The sequence below is a fragment of the Pelmatolapia mariae genome, linkage group LG5, assembly GCF_036321145.2.
Source record: "Pelmatolapia mariae isolate MD_Pm_ZW linkage group LG5, Pm_UMD_F_2, whole genome shotgun sequence".
NCBI lineage: Eukaryota > Metazoa > Chordata > Actinopteri > Cichliformes > Cichlidae > Pelmatolapia > Pelmatolapia mariae.
Genome location: NC_086231.1, coordinates 19,597,025 through 19,616,692, shown reverse-complemented (window position 1 = coordinate 19,616,692; position 19,668 = coordinate 19,597,025). Strand labels below are relative to the sequence as shown.

General features: G+C 38.7%; 1 protein-coding gene across 2 annotated transcripts in view; it reads right to left on the bottom strand.

The window, feature by feature from the left end:
• The window catches only part of LOC134627710 (voltage-dependent calcium channel subunit alpha-2/delta-3-like), a 36,529-nt gene that overhangs the window by 1,602 nt on the left and 15,259 nt on the right, over positions 1-19,668 (bottom strand). Inside the window, exons 10-36 of one of the 2 annotated variants that reach the window (XM_063474057.2) lie at positions 19,433-19,583; positions 19,143-19,217; positions 18,950-19,039; positions 17,008-17,121; positions 15,924-16,002; positions 12,462-12,595; positions 12,020-12,037; positions 10,401-10,472; positions 9,565-9,645; positions 9,406-9,480; positions 8,393-8,476; positions 8,041-8,112; positions 7,881-7,942; positions 7,701-7,768; positions 7,330-7,375; positions 7,121-7,218; positions 6,870-6,963; positions 5,411-5,506; positions 5,167-5,288; positions 4,527-4,604; positions 4,381-4,442; positions 4,246-4,290; positions 4,092-4,154; positions 3,386-3,456; positions 565-640; positions 272-312; positions 115-170 (exon numbers count right to left, since the gene is read on the bottom strand). In XM_063474057.2, the coding sequence (XP_063330127.1) occupies positions 115-170; positions 272-312; positions 565-640; positions 3,386-3,456; positions 4,092-4,154; positions 4,246-4,290; positions 4,381-4,442; positions 4,527-4,604; positions 5,167-5,288; positions 5,411-5,506; positions 6,870-6,963; positions 7,121-7,218; positions 7,330-7,375; positions 7,701-7,768; positions 7,881-7,942; positions 8,041-8,112; positions 8,393-8,476; positions 9,406-9,480; positions 9,565-9,645; positions 10,401-10,472; positions 12,020-12,037; positions 12,462-12,595; positions 15,924-16,002; positions 17,008-17,121; positions 18,950-19,039; positions 19,143-19,217; positions 19,433-19,583 (2,123 nt within the window). The remainder of the gene's footprint in view (positions 1-114; positions 171-271; positions 313-564; positions 641-3,385; positions 3,457-4,091; positions 4,155-4,245; positions 4,291-4,380; positions 4,443-4,526; positions 4,605-5,166; positions 5,289-5,410; positions 5,507-6,869; positions 6,964-7,120; positions 7,219-7,329; positions 7,376-7,700; positions 7,769-7,880; positions 7,943-8,040; positions 8,113-8,392; positions 8,477-9,405; positions 9,481-9,564; positions 9,646-10,400; positions 10,473-12,019; positions 12,038-12,461; positions 12,596-15,923; positions 16,003-17,007; positions 17,122-18,949; positions 19,040-19,142; positions 19,218-19,432; positions 19,584-19,668) is intronic. The other variant, XM_063474058.2, reaches the window with a different exon arrangement.

Here is a 19,668-nt window from a genome sequence, read left to right as displayed (position 1 = left end):
CACAGACACTTTGCAAAACCAGCATTAAGCAGAAGAGGTTTTCATTTTGCCGCTCATACTTTTCAAATATTCTCCCTCTCAAATGCCTATAAATCATCACGAAGTTACGGTTACCTTTAACTGAGAGATCAATATTCCACCAGCTGTACAGGTTAAATTCTAGCAGGAAACTAAGAGAAAAGCAGAAACATAAAACATAATCAGTGTTTGTGATGAAAGTTATGAGAACAGAGTAAACCATACTAAACAAATATTTTATTAAAATTCTTACATGACAAGTTCAGTCAGAAGCCATTTAACTACAGAAAATGGCTAAAAGACAAAGAAAAGATAAGGTCAGCTTTTTTATTTGCTTTGTTTTGTATTGATTGTTGTAAATGCTGTAGTTCATTTTCCACTTGTTCAACATGCACCAGCAGCATGCAAATGATAACCACGAACTGAAATATGTTCTATGGCCAGTGGTTTAGTTTGAGGACATATGCAGCTGTAGATGTTGTGAACCACAGATTATAAATATCCTTTTACTTCTCTTCCTCTAAACGCTGTCTGTTGCACACTTACATCTGACAAAGTGCGTGCACTGTCACTGCTCCCAGCATACTCTCTGCAAAGGGCCTGGTAGTCATAAAGAGTGATCCTGAAACACACACAGCACAGTGAAGGTCTTAATAAACATCCAATATCATCATCATCGTTTATTTATATAGATCTTTAAAAACACACCAGGTAGACCAAAGTGCTGTACAATACAAATATAAATATAGTAATAAAATAGCAAAAAACAAACATAGCAATAAAATTAATAAACATGTCAGTTACCCACAGAGTTAAAAGCCAGGGAGTAAAAATTGTTGTTTTTTTTATCTGGACTTAAAAACTGGCACTGATGTAGTTTGTCTAATATGGAAAGGAAGAGTATTTCAAAGCATCGGAGCCAAAATAGAGAACGCTCGGTCTCCTCTAAGTTTCAGCCGTGACTTAGGGACTGAAAGCAACAGCTGGGACATGGGGCTTCAACAAAACAGACAAATAAACAGGTGCCAGACCATTTAGAGATTTAAAAACCAATAAAAGGACTTTAAAACAGATCCTAAATTCAATAGGAAGCCAATGTAGAGAAGCCAAAACCGGAGTGATGTGGTCGAATTTCCTTCTGCCAGTTAAAAATCGTGCTGCAGTATTTTGCACTAGTTGCAAGCATGACAAAGTGAAGTAATAAAGGCATGAATAACAGTTTCCAAGTCACGCTTAGAAAGAAAGGGCTTAATGTCTGAGGTGATAGAATGCTGATTTTACCACCCCGTTCACATGACCATCAAAGGTAAGTGCAGAATCAATTTTTACTCCGAGATTTGTGATTGAACTCTTTAAATGGGAAGTCAAAGCGGCAAGATCAACATCTGGAGCATCAGAAAAACGATTTGGGCCAAATAAGATTGCTTCTGTCTTATGATCATTAAAATTTAAGAAAAAAAATTGCCATCCATGCTTTAACATCACTAAGGCAGTCAAGCAGAGGTCGACTTGGGAGACTATCAGAATGACTAAAAGGTAAATAAAGCTGGCAGTCATCTGCATATAGATGGAATGAAATTTTATGTTTTCCAAATATCGCACCAAGAGGCAGAAGATACAGCGAAAACAATAATGGCCCAAGAATAGATCCCTGTGGCACACCCCAAAGCAGATGGGCCACAGAGGATGAAGCCGACCCCAACTTAACACAAAAAGTCCAGTTTGAGAGATAAGATTTTAACCACAAAAGTGCCGAACCAGAAATTCCCGCACAGTGCTGTAAGCGGGAGATCAGCAAATCGTGATCCACTGTGTCGAATGCAGCGATCATGTCCAACAAGACAAGCACTGCATATTTACCACGGTCTGTCGCTATCAGAATGTCATTCATAACTTTTACGAGGGCTGTCTCCATACTGTAAAAGGGCTTACAGCCAGACTGAAAGATTTCAGACAATTGAGAGTCATTCAAATAGTCCATCAACTGAGTATAAACAATCCTTTCCAGGATCTTACTCAGAAAGGGAAGCTTAGAGATGGGTCTAAAATTTGACATGACTGAGCTGTCTAACCCTGGTTTCTTAAGTAAAGGATGTATGACTGCATGCTTAAACTCGTTAGGTACTTGATCAGACAAAAGACTAGTATTCATAATGTTCAGAATGTGTGGTCCGATGGTAGGAAATACCTTTTTGAGAAAGCGGGGAGGAACAACATCATTTGGAGAGCCACACGGTTTAGCATTCAACACAGTTTCGCTAAAACAGGTAAAACAATTGGTAGAAAAGCAAGAACCATGCATGCCAGATCAGCAGTAGACAGAGTCAGAGGTCTCAACCTAGCAACCTTGTCCACAAAATAATTAAGAAACTTATTGCACATAACCTGAGAAGAGTGCAAAAGAACATAGCCTTCTGTATTAAGTACATAATTTATAGTGTTATACAATACACGAGGGTTATGCGAGCTGGCAGCAATAAGTTGAGAAAAATAGGAGTGCTTGGCGGCCTTTACTGCTCTCTGATAGACGTTCCAGCTAGTCTTAAGAGCTTCCAGAGAGACCTAGAGCCTATCCGTTTTCCACCGTCTTTCACATCTTCTACATTATTTTCTAGCGGCGCTGGTAAAATCAGTTAGCCAAGGACTAGCCTTGGGCTTGCACTGTCTGAATCTTAAAGGAGCAATAACATCGAGGACATATTTACATGCAGAATCCAAATAAGAAAATAATCCATCTGAGATGGACAACTCAGGAGGATAAGACATAAGTTGGTCAAACAATATGGAAAACCGCTCGGCAGCATTTGAGCCAAAAGCACGATAACATCGAACAGGTACAGCCCGTTTAACAATAGGATTAAAAAGAGTCACATAAAATAGGCATATGGTCAGAGAATACCACATCCTCAACAAGTACGTTACAGACAGATAAACCATGTGATTAAACTAAGTCCAGCGTGTGACCACGTTCTTGAGTGGCACCTTTAACAGACTGAACAAAATTAAAAGAGTTCACTAAGTCCAAAAAGTCCTTGGCCAGGGACTTCCCCGGGCCGCAGACGTGCAGATTAAAATCACCGAGCAGAAGGATCTGGTCATACCGTGATGCACAGTTAGCAAGAAATTCTGAGAACTCGGATAAAAACTCCTTATTATATTTCAGGGGCCAATAAACAATCACACACAACAGTGAAGGAGAGTTGCCCAGTTCGCACAAACAGAGCTCAAAACTGGTGTGGCGTGTCGAAGGGGATAGCTGCTTAAAGTCAAGATATGCCTTATTGTCATATATAACAACATGCTTTTTAGCCTTTGAGTTTAATTTATTAGGTTAAAGCTCAACCAGTTGTTTAACTGTGTCTCAAACCTTTTGAAGGATCCCATTTGTAGCAGTTTGTTCATAACAGCACCTTCCACCTCTCCAAAGAAAAGCCCTGTCTGAGAGAGAAATGATGTCAAAGCACACCAGAAAGCATGAAAAAAGGATTTTAATTTGTTTAATTGTGTTTATGTCATGCTTTATTTAAGCAGCATTAAGCATTCACAAAGAAACATGAGATTCAAGCTGGCTTTTTAGGGCATCAGTATGTAAATAGCATCTACCACAGTGAGGTGGTAACCACTGAGACCTGGTCAGCTAAATATTGTGTAGTTATTGCAGTACAGGAAGCCGGAGCTATTTGTTCTTGGTCTGCAGCTAAAGGTTATGTGAATGCTCTGATGCACACAATGTAGAGCACTTATATTATTTCTAAGGTGGTAAATGCATAATTCATTCTTCCACTTTGATATTTCCTTTTGTAAGAGTGACACTAATGCATTTCAAGACTCAATGGAAAGCCTTTAAAGGAAGAGCTGAATGAATAAATATCATAAAGAAAATTTCTATGCCTAAATATGTAATAGAAAAATTTGCTAGATTTTAAATTTATATCTAAATGTGTGCTTTTCACAGAAATATTAACACTGGACAAAGGAAGGTCAAAATCTAAAAAGATGAGTATTTTATTAAAAAGAAACACATTCTTCAAGGCAAAACTGGTCCTTTGATGTAGTTCAGTTGCACACAGTACCTGAGACTGTTCTTCTGTAACAAGAATAAATCCATTGTTGTCAATGAGATAACAGTTGATGTCCTGTTTGAAATGTGGATATAAAGATCATAGTCATATTTTCTTCTAATACCTCTCAGCACACCTTAAGTCAGAATAAAGAAGCTCTTCTTACCTCATTATCGCAGCTAATGCTACATTTTCCATCCAGAGCTGTACACTGAGCATATAAAGGACAGGTTAGTTTCATGCATAATCATGAGGCTCACTTTTGTATGAAAAACTGTTGTGACACTTGGTGTGTTGTTACCTGTCTGCAGGCAGTCCAGAACTTCTTCTGAAAGTATTCAAGCTTCATTTGGATCCCTACAGCTGAGAGCAAGACCAAGCAAAAGTGAGCTTGGACATAAGTGCAGCTAGAAACTAATGATATGACAGAACTTTCGAAGTCATTACCAGCAACAATTGGAGATTTCCTGTCATCGAGGAGCTGAATTGCTGTGCTGGCCAAAACCACACTTTTATTTTCTAAAGCTGAAGGAGAAAAGGAGATAAATACAGCTCAAGTTATAGTTTCTGCTCACTAGATGGCACCCTTTACCCAGCAACCTCACAATAAACCTTGTAATGGAGTTCATTCTGGTCTTTTTTTGCAGCCAGATGACTATAATAATTCGGAAATGGGTTCTGTGACAGAACATTTCAGGTTATGATGGTAAAGCCTGGCTGGATGCAGTCATTATTAACAGGGGAAAGGGGGGCAAATGTCCCGGAGAAGGAAACTGAGATCTCTACCCTCCAGATAGTAGACAGCACGTGAGCCACATTAACGGCAGGAAAGCTGTGAGGGAGATGAGCATCCCACCAGTAAAAACCACAGTCCATAACAGAGAGAGAGACGTAGAAAGACAAGTTAATGCCTACAGCAACCAAATGAATTTGCAAAATGTACAGTGTGCAATGCTGCATTGAGATGAACTTGTATATTAAAAGATACAGGAAAATTTACCAGTACTGTGGAGATAAACTCATGTTTTGTACATTTTTGTACAGGCTCATAGAGCTGATATTTCACACTTCATAATGTTCTGTATACCTGTGCTGAAGGGGATGGAGTAGACAAATGTGCCGGGAACCTGCTCTGCTGCTCTCTTGTACCACAGAGGGAAGTGATCAGCATTAAACACACCCTCCTTGTCCTCTGCTGTCAGGAAATCTCTGAGGAAGCATACAGAGTGAAACTGAGGTGAAGAGCAAAGGATTAGATTCATCAAGTACAATCACAGCCTCACCTCACGCTGTAAGGAATGGTTAGAGAAATGTTGAGCGGTGGCACTCACCTATTGGAGAGCTGATCAACGGGTACAAACAGGTTGGTTCTCGAAAGACCCGTACGTGTTCCCAGAAAAGCAATCTCCACTCCTTTGTCTGAGTTTCTGTTGATCGATTTTAGAGCAGTGAGTGCATGCCACAAAAACATACCTGCGCTTTGATTTTACACACTTTCCCTGAACATTTGTGACTGATACAATGCAGGATGTAATTTAAATTTCTCTTTGAATACAGTATTTGACAAACTGGGTATTCTTACATAAAAGTAAACTTAACACAGATGTTCTTATTAAGTTCATACTTGATTGCTTTTTAGTTATCCATGTAATTATTCACATATGACTTCTGGTGCACTTAGTTTGATATTTTATCGGCAAAATGATTAATTTGTGACAAAAAATATTCAGCAGCTTTATCAAAAAGAAATTATCATCAGTTGCAAACATGCATAAACATCTTACGCATTACTCTAGAATTCAAAGTGTTACATGATATCCTGTAACTATGTAACGGCTGATGAAGAAGTAAATTAGTATCAGCTATATCAGCCAAAAACTGAATTAATACAGATGTATTAATTTGAGTCTTACAAGGCATATCTTTTTAAGGTATACATAATTTGAACAAAAAATATGTTATTTAGAATTAAATAATTTCATAATGTGTCAGAGATTTATAAATACTAATAATAATTAACTTCATATTTGGCTAAATGCTTCTAAAGTATTAAAGTGATCAAACCTCAGCTACATCGAAGCACCATTGTGCATATGGTACTAACACAAACAGCACTTCTGACTTTGCTGGTAAAAGATGGCGACTGGATAATTGCTGCACTTCTACTTGCAACATGGAAAGTTTTGCAATCCATCATATCAGCATAGTCAATTAAAACTTCATTTAGCGTCGTGTACACATGCCACCAGATGGCTGTTTTTAACTCCCCGAGGCAACCACAAATTTTCTTAAATGCACAGTAATATATACCCCTGTGACTGATTAAATGAACACTAAAAAAATCGTATTGTTTTATAATTAAAATAAAGAAACATATTGCATATCATAGTTTTGAGTTTTGGGGGTTTGTTTTTCCTTTTTTTAACTTCTATAATCTAATGTTATTTTAATGTTCTTTTATTGAACATGTGTGTTGTGCATAATCTTTATGTGTTTAAATGTATTAATTTATGTGGAATGCAATGGTTTTTTTTATCTATGTTTTTAAATGCAGACCCCGGGAAGACAATCTGTGCCTTCCTAATAAATAAACAAAACAAAAGATGTCAGTATTTACCCAGCAAACCTGCTGGGCTTCTGTAGGAACCCTTCACCCTTCATTTACAGTGAAATTTAAGAGTGCAGATGAATTACAAGCAATCTTGTGATAGTTTGGTATATAATGATAATCATATTATTAATGCTTTATTCACAACTACATCTCAGGAATAGGTACCTAACATTTCTTACTCTGACTTGTTGAGAGCCAATCCAGTCCAATAGGCCTCGAGTGGAGCAGTGACCACAGCATCAAATAAAACCTCCTGGATCAGCTCTCTGTCACCTGTAACATCAGAGGATAACATGGGTCTGATTAACTATATATCCATCTCATTCAACATGTTTTTGTCTTGATTGTTCACACTTGATAGGATAATTACATTTCAGAAATTATAGGCTGCTTGTACTATGACTTGCTTATGTGTCACTTTATGTCTTACATTTGAGGTGCGGTCTGCGGCCCGTCATGAAGAGTTTGATAGCTTGAATCTGGGTCAGGTGACGATGTTCATGCTCCTCCTCTATGTTGCAGTAGGTCCTGCATCCAAAAGAGCCACACTGTCAGACCACAGGCCTCAGGATCCCTGGTGATCACAAAAGGATAACCTACATAACGCATGAATGCCCACTCCCATAACCCCTGTGTTACCATTCGTCTGCCAGGGCGACATCTGGCTGTTCCAGATCACGGAGCCCTGAAAAACACAAGTCAGTAACGCTTCAGCAATGCCGGTCTGCAATGACTGAAACACAGAGTAAATTTACATGTGCAAGGATTTTTTTTCATTAGAGAAATTTGGTTATGTGTTGCTGATGTAAATGTCTTACTTTGTTGTGTTGGTACAAAAGCCCATGTATAAATGGATATAAATAACCAGGTTTTATATATTTCCTGTAAATGCCACATTCTCAGGATACTCACTACAGGATACTAACCAAGTAAGATCTTCCTCACAAGCCATTTCTTCATGCATTTGTGAAGTATTCAGACTTAAAAGTGTAAATCAAAGAGTGGAGTACCTGCTTCGAGCGACACATTTCCTCTGAAGAAGTACTTTCCGTGACCTCTTGAGAGAGCTACTCCGACACTAGAGGCACGCACCGAGAAGAACATTAGCCTGAGTCAGTCAACGTTTGAGTAGAAGTGAGACATAAACTGACAGAAAGTCATTTATGAATGTAATAAAACTTTTCTTCCACCTGAATGGAGTTCCTTTGATGTCAGTGTAGTAATAGTCATTGTGCATCTTTAGCACACGCCTCTGAAAGAATAACAGATTCATTCCCTCAGTTCAGAGACAACAAAGAGAACATTCTCATTTGTTATGGAGACACTAAGCGTCTTTATCTGCAGCCTCACCCCTCTATCCACAGTCTTCTTCACCTCCATAGAGAAGGTCCCTGTCCTCCTGTTCACCATAGCATTGCGTAGCTAGAAGATAAAGCAGAGAGGGCAAGGCTGGGCCACTGATCATACTACCAGCCGGTGCTGGATTTCAATGCAATTGCACTGTGTTGCAGAAAACTGAGCAATCCCACCATGGCAATTCGTATGCTAATTTGATCTAATAGAAACCTTTGCCATTACTGAACAAAGTAATAAATGTGTAATGAAGTCACTGATTTGCTTAATATTGCAGATCCAAACACATTTAGTGGTTCATATTCTACTAAACATAAAGGCTTAAAACTATATGAATTTTGGCACATACTATGCCATCTTTGTCTTCCCATTCCACCTCCGAGAGATCCACACTGCTGTAGTTGGGCTTCCTCCTCTTCTGACCCTCCTGATACTGCATAGAGGAACACAGCATGCACAACTTAGTGACCTTTTTAGTGTAATATTATTTTATTTGAACTAATAGCTTAACTTAGGTTCAAACATGTCATCTTATCTAGCCTTATTCATCTGTTAAACATACACATAAGACATAATTTTCAAATGCATGAGCCAGATATTAAGGAAATAAATCAATTTAGAAATCATTATTTTTCACTGTAATCTGTCTTTCATGTTGCACTTTCAGAATTAAGACCTACTCTTATTTATCAAGTGCAGTTATTGAGGTTTTGCTGAGTAATTATTTAACAAATCGACTGTGAAATGAACACTGTCAGGTAAATTAAAAATAATTAATATGATTGATAGAAAATCCACGCTCAAACAACTCTACATCAATGCATTAAACTTTAACATGTCAAACTTTGCTACTGAATGTAGTCCCGATCCACATGAAACAACAAGTCAATGACTACGACCACAGCACAGTTTTAGCCACAAAGAGACACAAAGAACCAACACAGACCAACACACACACGCACACACAGTTGCACAGAGAGGAATAGCACTAACACTGGCACACACAGATCCACTAGCACAGCCATAGCTCCCGAGGAACCAACGGTGCCAGGGCGAGCGGCTGTGATCTCTGCCAGCGAGTGTTAAGTTACCTCTGGGAAATCTCAGGCCAGCCAGCCCTATGAATGGCCTTTATCCCTGCATGCATACATCAAAGGAAAAGGTGGGGATTACAGACTATACGAGCCCATGTAGCCTCCTAACCAGATAACACATTTGTCTCTGCGTACCCTCGTGGGAGGTTCATATTTTTGGTTATGCATACAATAGCATGGACAAAAGAAAAAAAGGAAAAATAGGGTCAAGTCAGGGAATGCTGTGAGAATGTTCAGGTGTAAAAGTAATGCTAAGAAAGTGAGTTACCAAAGGCCTGAGGTCCGGATGTATCAAGATGTAGCCATTGTTTGTGATGGCAAATGCATATCCATGGATCCCTAACTAGAGACAGAAAATGAGATACTTAAGGCAGAATGAAAATATGCATATGAATACATTAATCTAGCCCAAGACAGCTGATTGTACCATATGTTTGGGGATGAGCTTCATCAGCTCCTGCAGAGGGATGTCTGTTCCTACGACCCCCAACAGAATACCCTGGTTCTTCTGCATGAAAAGAGTCAAAACATATACACAACTTTAGATAAAAACGGCATTTAATATTCAGTCACCCAGCAGTGGGAGGATATCATTGCTCTAGTAAAAGGTGTTTAAAGTATGAAAAAGTAAGTTTAGTCTTTGCATAATTTAAATGAAAGAGAAGCGGCATTTCACTGTTGCTTGTCAGTTTGGTAATTTAGTCCACCAGGGGTGTTTTTAAGGTATATGCAGAAGATAAAGTCAGGAAGAAAGTACAAAGTTCTGGTGCTCGCACTCTGATTTCACTTTCTCTTTATTGTTCATTTTTTCAAAAGTTTAGATACAAAAATGTCTTTTTGTCAGAATTTTTACACCAAAGAAGCCATAGTTTGACAAATTTCTTGTATTCATATAGATTTAAAGTGGACCTATTATGTTCATCAGCCCTACATTCATATGCCTGAATCCAATTAGAATAGCTTTTTCACAATTTCCAGATTAAAAATAATCTTTATTTATCAATACCAGAGCTTTACAAAGCCTATAAGTTTATCCATGACCCTAAAACAAGCAGTTTGAGCACCTGTTGATAATTTTTAAAACAACTTTCTTCTGACTGGCTGCTCTTTAAAAAAGAAGATTTGAACATCAGGGGAGTTTTTGTGCCCACAGCCACATATAGTGATTGATCTCACCCACAGAGACACAACACACAGCCGTTATGTGAAATTTAATCATCAAAACACCTAGTAACTAGCTAATAAATGCTATGATTGACTCACAGTTTCATTCTTTGTACTGAAGACAGGCATGGCCACTGTAGTTGTCAAAGTTGGGCCTGATTTGTCGTTCAACTGAAAAAGAAAGACACAGAAAAAAGCAAAAGAGGACTTTGTTATTTGCAATAATAAAGCAAGGGAAGAAAAACTATTGAAAAAAACACTCTCTCCCCTAGATAGGCTCTGATAATCAAACATAATTAAAATAACTTTTCCTTTTTTAATTTAAGTAATTTAATTAAAAGCTCTGAAACTGACAGGAACCAACAATGCATTCATCCACAGAACATAAAACTTTAATTAAACTTTCTTCACCATCACATTTGATACATTTTAAGACAAGTTACATACAAAGCATGCTGCCTATGTTTACCATTGACACATTTTGTTTATCAGCAGTACCTAAAGTCCTACAAAATTATATTAATGACACAGATTATGTAAAAACAATAAATCTGAACCACCCAGTAAAGTAGTTAATTGGTAATAACGATACAGCCTAAGTTACATATAAATGTGTTATTAATGTATTTATTAAATGTGTAAAAATTGATCCCATAACACAAGACTGATGTGAAAGGCAGGGGCGGAATTTATTTCCTTCACATAATATATAACTGTAGCATCCAAACAGTCCTGAAGAATTACATGTAAAAATGAACTGAGGCTGGTTAAAGCCTTTAACTTGTCAGACCTGAACCATGTGCGGCTCTTGTGCTCAGGAGGCTGAAGGCTGACATCAGCGCATGAGCACCATTAAAGTAGGTCTGCTATTCCCACACCTTGTGAAATGGTACAGCTGAGCATGCCTGTGTCCGTGTTTGTGCATGAGCGTGGTTGATGTTCAGTTTGTGTGTGTGTGTGTGTGTGTGTGTGTGTGTGTGTGTGTGTGTGTGTGTATGTGTGTGTGTGTGTGTGTTTGCATGTATATATGAAGCCAACGAGCTGTGAACTGCTGTGTGTACAAGCTGGCTTGACAAAATGAAGAATGGAGGCTCCTTAAATTCATCACAGCACACAATGGAAGAGAAAACTGGCCTGCTTTAGTCCTTACAAACACACGCACACAGGTACAGCAATGGACACCTCCATCGCTCTCGCTCTCTACCTTCTTTCCTTCTTTCCTTCTTTCTTGGTCTCTCCTCCAGTGTCAGTTTTATTATGGGCTTTAGGAGATAAAGTGCAATGATCCACAGAATGATGAATGGTGTGTCTGAGGCTGAGATACAAGAGCACACACTGCAGAGGACAATCTCCCAACCCTTTCTGTATGTGTGTGTAAATGTATATGTGCGTGTGAGAGGGAGAGTGTGTGTGTTTTAGTGTGTGCATGCTTATTGCCTCCATATTGGAAAGAAAGACAATAAATGCTCCTCTGCTGTTTGTGCCCCTCAAAGCAACCCCCCGACTGAAGCATGACGTCGAAAGGCGAGAAACAATGGGCAGCTATTTAACCTCTCAAGTCACTTCTGCTTCATACAATATGACTTGTATTGGCTGATACTGACTAAAAACTTTTTTTTATATCCTGCCCATGATGCCTTTTCTGGTCCTACTTCAGAACCAGATCTACAGCACAAGGCCAGTTTTTGCACAAGAAAACAAAAACTTTGCTGACATACCTTGTGGGCCAGGGAAAGCTGATGGGGAAGAAGAGATACACAAGGATTGAATCATCAGTGAAATAAAATCTGCATATTCTGCATCGACTTTGTGGACACAGATGCACACTGGGGGGAAAAATCCATGCAGATTAATGAAGCTCATAATGAGGAATCATTCCAGCAGCATGAGGAGTAATGATGAGAGAGCAGACCCACACATGTGAATACTCATTGTACAGTACAAGAGATGGACAACACGGCATGAAAACCTCATATCATGTAGAACAGCAACAGGATACAGCATTTAAATGTCTCTGAAACAGACAGTTCGACAAATCTGTTGCTTTATTTCTGATGCTCAGGTATTTTATGAAGAACGCTTTCACACCAGAAAACTATTGTATACTTGAATAATGAACCAGTAATATTAATTAATGTACAATACTTAAGATATACTTACAGCACTGTCCACGTAAGCCTCAGTCCACACTGTGTCGTGCTCATGATCAATAACCTTTGGGCGGCTCATGACATGAAGATATCTCATGACGTTCTCCTGAACATCAGCTAAGGTTGAGATCTGACTAAAATATCCTGCAATGACACACACACACACACACACACACACACATTAACCCACAATCACAGCAAACACACTTCTGCAAGAGGAAGGATGTGATCCATAAACTCATTAAAGAACAGCCCAACATGTGGTTGGAGTATTTAACACTACAAATCAAATGCAAAATTTACATCTAGTGGTTGGAACAACAGTTCCTTTACTGAGGTAAAGTAAAAAAAAAAAAAAAATACAAGTGAAAACTCCAAGTTCACCAAACACATCAATGAACAATAAATGGATCTACAGGAATTTTCATCTTAAGTACAGATGATGTAGAAAATCACAGCCGGCTGCCCCTCTGTTGGTCTTCCTTGGTCTCTTGTGTTCTGGGGGCCTCTGGATGTCTGGAGTCTTGATCTCCTCCATACCTGCTTCATGCCCTGGAGGACGGGGCTATGGCTCCCCACACCCTCTAGCAGATCATTACATGAAGGAACCTTTTAAAAAAACAAGCGCGTCCATGTTCACAGGTGTACACACGGGTGCTCACACACACAAACTACACCCTTTTTGGCTCCTTCCTCAAAGCACACTGTGCGCTGTCGATCTTACGTGCTGCACAATAATGTTTAATATTTAGTATTTACTGTCATATTCCCATATATCATTGTGATGTTGTTTATTATGTTGCTCTCCTTTTCTTCTGCTTGTTTTCTTTTTTCTTTCTCAACAGGTGATCCAGGTGATCGATATATGTATTTTTTGTCTGCTTATTTTGTTGGTTTTTGGGTTTTTTGCCCATTTTCCCCTTCCCTCTTCTCAGTTGTTTTTCTTTCCCTCTTTCCTTCTCACCTTTCTTTCCCCCAATCAAGTCTGTCCCGGATTCAGCAAATGAAAATAAAATAAATAATAAAAGGTGAATCAAATGGACCATTACGGCAAGGCTGGGATGGTCAATTTGGTAAAGTAAATCCGTTGGGCATCTTTCTTCGCCTTTAGACAATAATTCTGATGGCAAAAGAACCAGACGGGACAGGCAAAAAAAAAAAAAAAAAAAAAATCACAGCTTACTAAGCAGAGCATCCATGTATAAACTATGCCATTAGGGAGGGTCCTTCACACTCCCGTATGAATCTAATGTATTCATATGTGTTATTCTTTTAAACTTAATTATTAACATTTTGCATAAGTGTATTAGAGACTTCCTGATGCTTCTTTTAATCGACTATCATGACCATAGTATTAAATTCCTGCTTATTACACAGAAACCACCACAGGTGTTTCCTCGTAGTCATTACTATTCTTTAAGTGTGTTTTAAAAGTTTATTACCTGGCTATTAATATGTTATTAAGTAGAAACAAGCTGGTTTGCATTTTACAGCTCTGTTTTCTGCCTATTATACAGAAACTACCCAAGATATTTCCAAGTAATAGCCTCACAAACACACAAGTTTGCTTTAATGGGATATTCGTATGTTATTAAATAGAAACAGGCAGTTTTGCATTTTGCAGCTCTGTTTCCTGCTTATTACACAGAAACTACCCTGGGTAATTGAGTGGTTATAACTTAGAAATGACCACATTATTTCTTTCTTGTTACCCTACAATTACCACTTTATCACAGAGCTGTCTGTCCACATTGTTACCCCAGTTTTGGGGCCCTTATGATCCTGTTACATAAATTTCAGAGTACTATTACTCAACTGTAACCACTGTTGCTACCATGCTGGTACTTGGATATTATGTAGTTATTACTTTGGTAATTGCATAGTAATAACTTAGAAATTACCATATTATTACCCTCTTGTTTCCCCATTGTTACCCTACTATTTCCCCTTTATTACCGAGCTGTGATAGAAAGTGGTACCGAGTTTCCTGATGGTTATGTGGGAGTGTTTGAGTTATATGTGCGTCCAAGCCTGAGATAAACTTTGCAGTTTTCCCCTCTTCCCCACTTCGTTCACTGCAGCAGCAACACATTCCTCCCACACAGCGTGTTTGGCTTTGTTTGTCAACCCTTCACCACTCGTTTGATTTCTAACAATTTAGCCCTACTCTTTTGGTGTGAGGCTAAATCCAACCTTTGCTAACATGATCTAGGTAAGAGGAGAGATAAGTTTAAAAGCTATTACAGCTCACTGGTGTGTAAACTCCTCACCATCCTTAGACAAATCAAATGTAAGGACACCACTGGGGATGGTCTTCAGTGTAAATCCATTTATGAATGCAAAGAATAATATTTTAAATTTAAACTTTATATTAAAACTTTTTGAACTATTATATGATTTTGCATGTTTTTATTCAGACAATTAATAAATTCTATTAGATTTATTAAGGTGATGTGGTGCACTAAAAAAAAGAATTCTGAATCCTAAAGGTAATACAATTTCAGCATGCTGCACATTTAAATCAGCTCATAATACCCATTGTGTGTAGTTTTTAATGGACTTTCTAACCAGTGACTTAACAACCCAACATATATCCATCGATCCATCCATTTCAATAGCTACTTATAAAATTCAGGGTCATGGGGTGGCTGAACCCAGCTGTCACATTTCAACATTTCCAGGAAAAATGGCACAGCTTTGAACTCACTGTCTTCACTGATGTCAACAGAAATGTCAGCAAAATATAAGATTGCACAAAACAGTATCTCTCAAATATTTTGTGTATATATTCCATATTATTTGACTATTATTACGCATTAGTGTGTTTTAAAACTTCTACTGGTTATATTAAAATTAAGTCTAAAATTAAGTCTTTAATTCAAATATGGTTCCAAACCAAAATAAAGTACCTCAAAACTGTGTTAAAGTACACTACTGCCCTCCTGCTGATGTCTCTGCTGGATTGCACAGAGCCAGTGTTTCTGTTTAAACTGAGTGTCACCTCCTGCTGTTGCTGACAATGTTTTATATCAGACATGTTGGGTTATAACGCAGCGGTGGCCTGTATGGGAAGGAGGTTTGTGGCTTGTCATTCCACAATCCCTCTGTGATCTGTTTTCCTGGCTGTGACTTTCCCTTCCAGAGGGCACTCATCTGGAGCGTTGACGCGAGGGAGCCATCAGCAGCGAGCAGCCAAGAGGAAGACACTGACAGGAAGAGGGATTAGAGCAGATTGACCTCTGACCCTCCCAAGTGCCACTTCATTGCCTCTTGGCAGAAAGAGTCTGAGCAAGCACATGCATACGCGTGCACACACACACAAAACACACAAAGCTACACATACATGTCCAAACTGCACAGATCCCACAAATCCTTAATCTATCATATTATTGCACACAAGCGCAGCATCAGACCCTGTTTGACACTCTGATACGAAGCTGTCTTGGAAAGTGTTTATCAAAAAGTCTCCAACCTTTGTTGGCACAAGCCATCCATTTAAGGTTATCAGCAAATGCAGACTCTCGTCCAATCAGGTAAGGGAATAACCGGACCTGTTTAAAGGACACATAGATGACAAGAGTTTTTGAGATAGAAGGATAAAAAAAAACATGCAAAGTGATGTATCTCCTCAGTGCTTCATCTTCCTGTCCTGATTCTATCTGGTTCTGGAGAAGGAGGAAGCTATATGTTCTTTTAAATTCTCAGGAGGAAAGAGTGTCTTTGCACTTTTCTTTTTTTAGCCAATCCTTTTTAGTTTATTTTTATTTTTTCATCTTTTTTTGAGTTTATGTATTCAAATTAAATTAATTTTCCTTTGTTAGGGTTTGGGCATGGGGGCATGTACAACTGTCCTTCTGAAGAACGCTGCGTGACACTTTGCCAGACCTGTACGGCTCATTGGCTCCAGATGCTTTGCTAAGCAGAAAGCATATAGAAAACACTGAAAGGCTGCCATATAGCAGCCCTCAGGGTGTATTTGCGGGGTGGGTGGGTAGGATGAAGGGGGGGTGCCCTGCCAAACACTGCCCGGTGCTCTGCCAAAAGCCCCACACATATGCTTCACAGGACTGAACAAAAGCCCTTTAGCTGTTGTTTTTATGGCTCTGTGAGCTGCACAGCAGTTCATTTCATTTTAACTGCATTTAGGTCTTACTGAGAAAGACCAACAAAAGATTTTAAACCCAGTATTGAATCCACGAAGAAGTGTGGGGAGAGCACAGCAGAGGGGTAAGAGTCCTTTGAGCCTGAGCTGCTTGTACATGCAGTGCCCTTGAAAATAATTAATTTCCCATGCTTTATTCCCTGAGCTGTAATTCATCAACACACTGAAAAACATCATATTGACAACGATTTTTACACGAGTGATAATGAATTAAGAAACCAATTCCTCAAAACATCAGACCAGAGCTCTGGCTGGCATATTGTAAAATGTACATTTGATGCAAGAAAACTGCAGTGCAAGCAAAAAACTGTGATGTTTACAATTTAAAATTAGACAGAAAAGACAGTGTGATGGAGACAAATAGAAGGAGAGAGAGACAGCGGTTAAGACTCACTTTTCTTTCTGGCCAGTTGTATTTTTCAAAAACATCGTCATACATCTCAGTTGCCCCGTCAGTGACGAGCATTATGGCCTGACTGCACACGCTGCCACGACCAGTCTGATTGAACTAAAGTACAAGGGGGAAATGCATGAGAGTAACAGCATAAAAGAAAAATCAAACAATATCTATGATGTTATTTACACATGAAATAAATAGAACTAGCATTATGTTGAAGTAAATAAACCTGAAAAATGTGGCACACCTGACTCAGATGCAAGAAGATGCAGTGCAGTAATTAAGTGTCTTATTGACTTGTAGCAGTGTAAATGTGAAGAACCACAGGAGAGTGAAGAGACAAGAGCACAGGACAAATCCTGCTGAGCACACCTGTTCTTAACATATAATATGCATCTTTTCATTTCTGTTGTCATTGGAGGACAACAAACAGAGACTGTGCCTGTATGTGTGAGGTCAGCATGACTCTATGTCTGGAAAAACAAGGAAAAGGATGAAACCCTTGGCAGGTGCAGGTATTAAAAATGAGTTAGAAACATACAGCATACAGCAAACTCTTCTGATTGGGTAACTTTGGGTAAGGTTTCATCTAATATTAGAAAACAGAAAGAATGAAAGCAGTGACTAATGTGATCATTCACCACATCTGAATGTTAAAAAATGTTTTTAGTTCATCGGGTGTTTTTGCTGACAGGAGATCTTTTAAACTGTCAAAAGTAAAACTCGAGAGTGGCGACAGTGAACCAGGATAAACATCATCAGGAACACCAATTTTTTACTTTGATTAGTTAGACCTGTGCCTTTTCTGAAAAATGCCAGCAGAAAGCTCAGTTGAGATGTTGCAGGATGCCTTTCCACCTGTGGTTGTTCCTCTTTTCAGGCTGTTGACTTGCTCTTGTTTTCTGCCAAGCATCCCATCTTTCTTATAAATTCTAAACTCTTGCTGTTAAAGAGTTAAATCCATATTCTTTTTTTCAGAAAATATATTATAAATTAGTATTGGCAGAATGTTTTTGTGCTTGCTGTTTTATGGTACTTTTATATCACTAACTTTGTAAAGCAGTTCAATTTTGTGTGTGTGCTTCTCAGCTTTACTCTCATCCATCTCACCAGGCCTCAGTATAAATGCTGCAGAGCTTGTCAAGTGCAAAGAGTTTCTCTGTGATTCGGTCTATGATAGGATGCATTGTGACTTTATTCACTGTGTAGCGGTGTAACAGTGAATTTCGATGGTAAGCTACGGGCTACCTGATTACCATATTCATTGCAGAGCTTTAATTAATCTGACAAATGCAGAGGTAAAAGCTGCGCTCCCTCAGCTTCAGCAGCACTGCCAAAGCTTGCCTGAAAACAGGGAGATAAAAGCAGTGCGGCGTGGCTCCTGGCCTTATCTTCTTTGTGTTCCAATCACACGTTATTAATCATTGACGTTAATTAGAGCCATTAATCACAGTTCAGAATAGATGTGTCTGTGTTTGGAGGGTGGAACGGGGATTGCAATGGAGCATTTCGATGGGCGGCACACCTCCCAAGTGCTCGAATATATTTGACTAGAGTGTGCTACTTTTTATGATTAGCTCGGTGTTGTACTTGGAGCACATTCTGACAGTGAAAACAAATGTGGCTTGTAAAATGAAAGTTTCCCTTGTGTTCGGGTCAAATGGAGCACTTGAATTAAATGAGAACGAAGAAGCATTTGTCTTATGTGCGCACGTGCAAAAATTCATTACTTTTATGTCAAATTAATCAATATATGAATTCAACTTTTTATAATAAAATTACAAATGCTAATAATCCAACATTAAAATGCAATCGGAAAATCAGAAGCTGTTTCACCTCCTTTGTAATATGTTAATTTATTTGAGTATAGACTGAGAGGATGTTTGAGAGATTTGTCATTAAATGTCAGTCGCAGTTTTTTTTTTTTACTGGAACTTACATCACTCAGGATCATGAACGCTTCAGTCAGAGCTTCACCAAGCAGTCCGATCCCTTTGGCAAACAGCTTGTCCAGATGTTCACGGAAATGCTGACACATAACCACAAAAGTGGAAGAAGAAGTTTTTCAACTTTAGCTGCATGAATTCGACCTGCTGCGAGACACATATTCATTAGTTTTAATAGGGACTCACGTCTTTGTTGGTTCTGTCGGCCCGGACCAGCGTACCATTCAAACAAGGCTCCACATAGTGGATCTCCTGATTATACTGTGGGAGTATAACAACCATTTAAACAGAAGAGATTTAAATAACCAATCTTTGTTTTTCATGGATGACTGCGCTCCAGTTATGCTGAATACAAGAACATTGTAGAAACATCTAAAAATGTGTTCATTAAAGTAACAGAGAGGGCCTGAGATTACACAGGAATATGAGAATCATTAATTTAAAGAAGTAAATAGTTTGTTTCGACTTTAACTTACAGCAATTATGTTGAAGAAGTCATCATCTCCCAGTGTGTCTAATATGGAGGAAACAGTCTGTCTGGCGATGGTAAGCCTCAGCCCCTTCATACTTCCACTAACATCAACTAAGATCACAACATCCTTGGGAGACGTAGCGGCCTGAATGTACCTGTGAGACAAAGTTCACTTAAAGCAGGGGTGTCAAATATTTTAATTTATGGACCTTGTCTAGTTCAATGTAATCCAAAGTGACT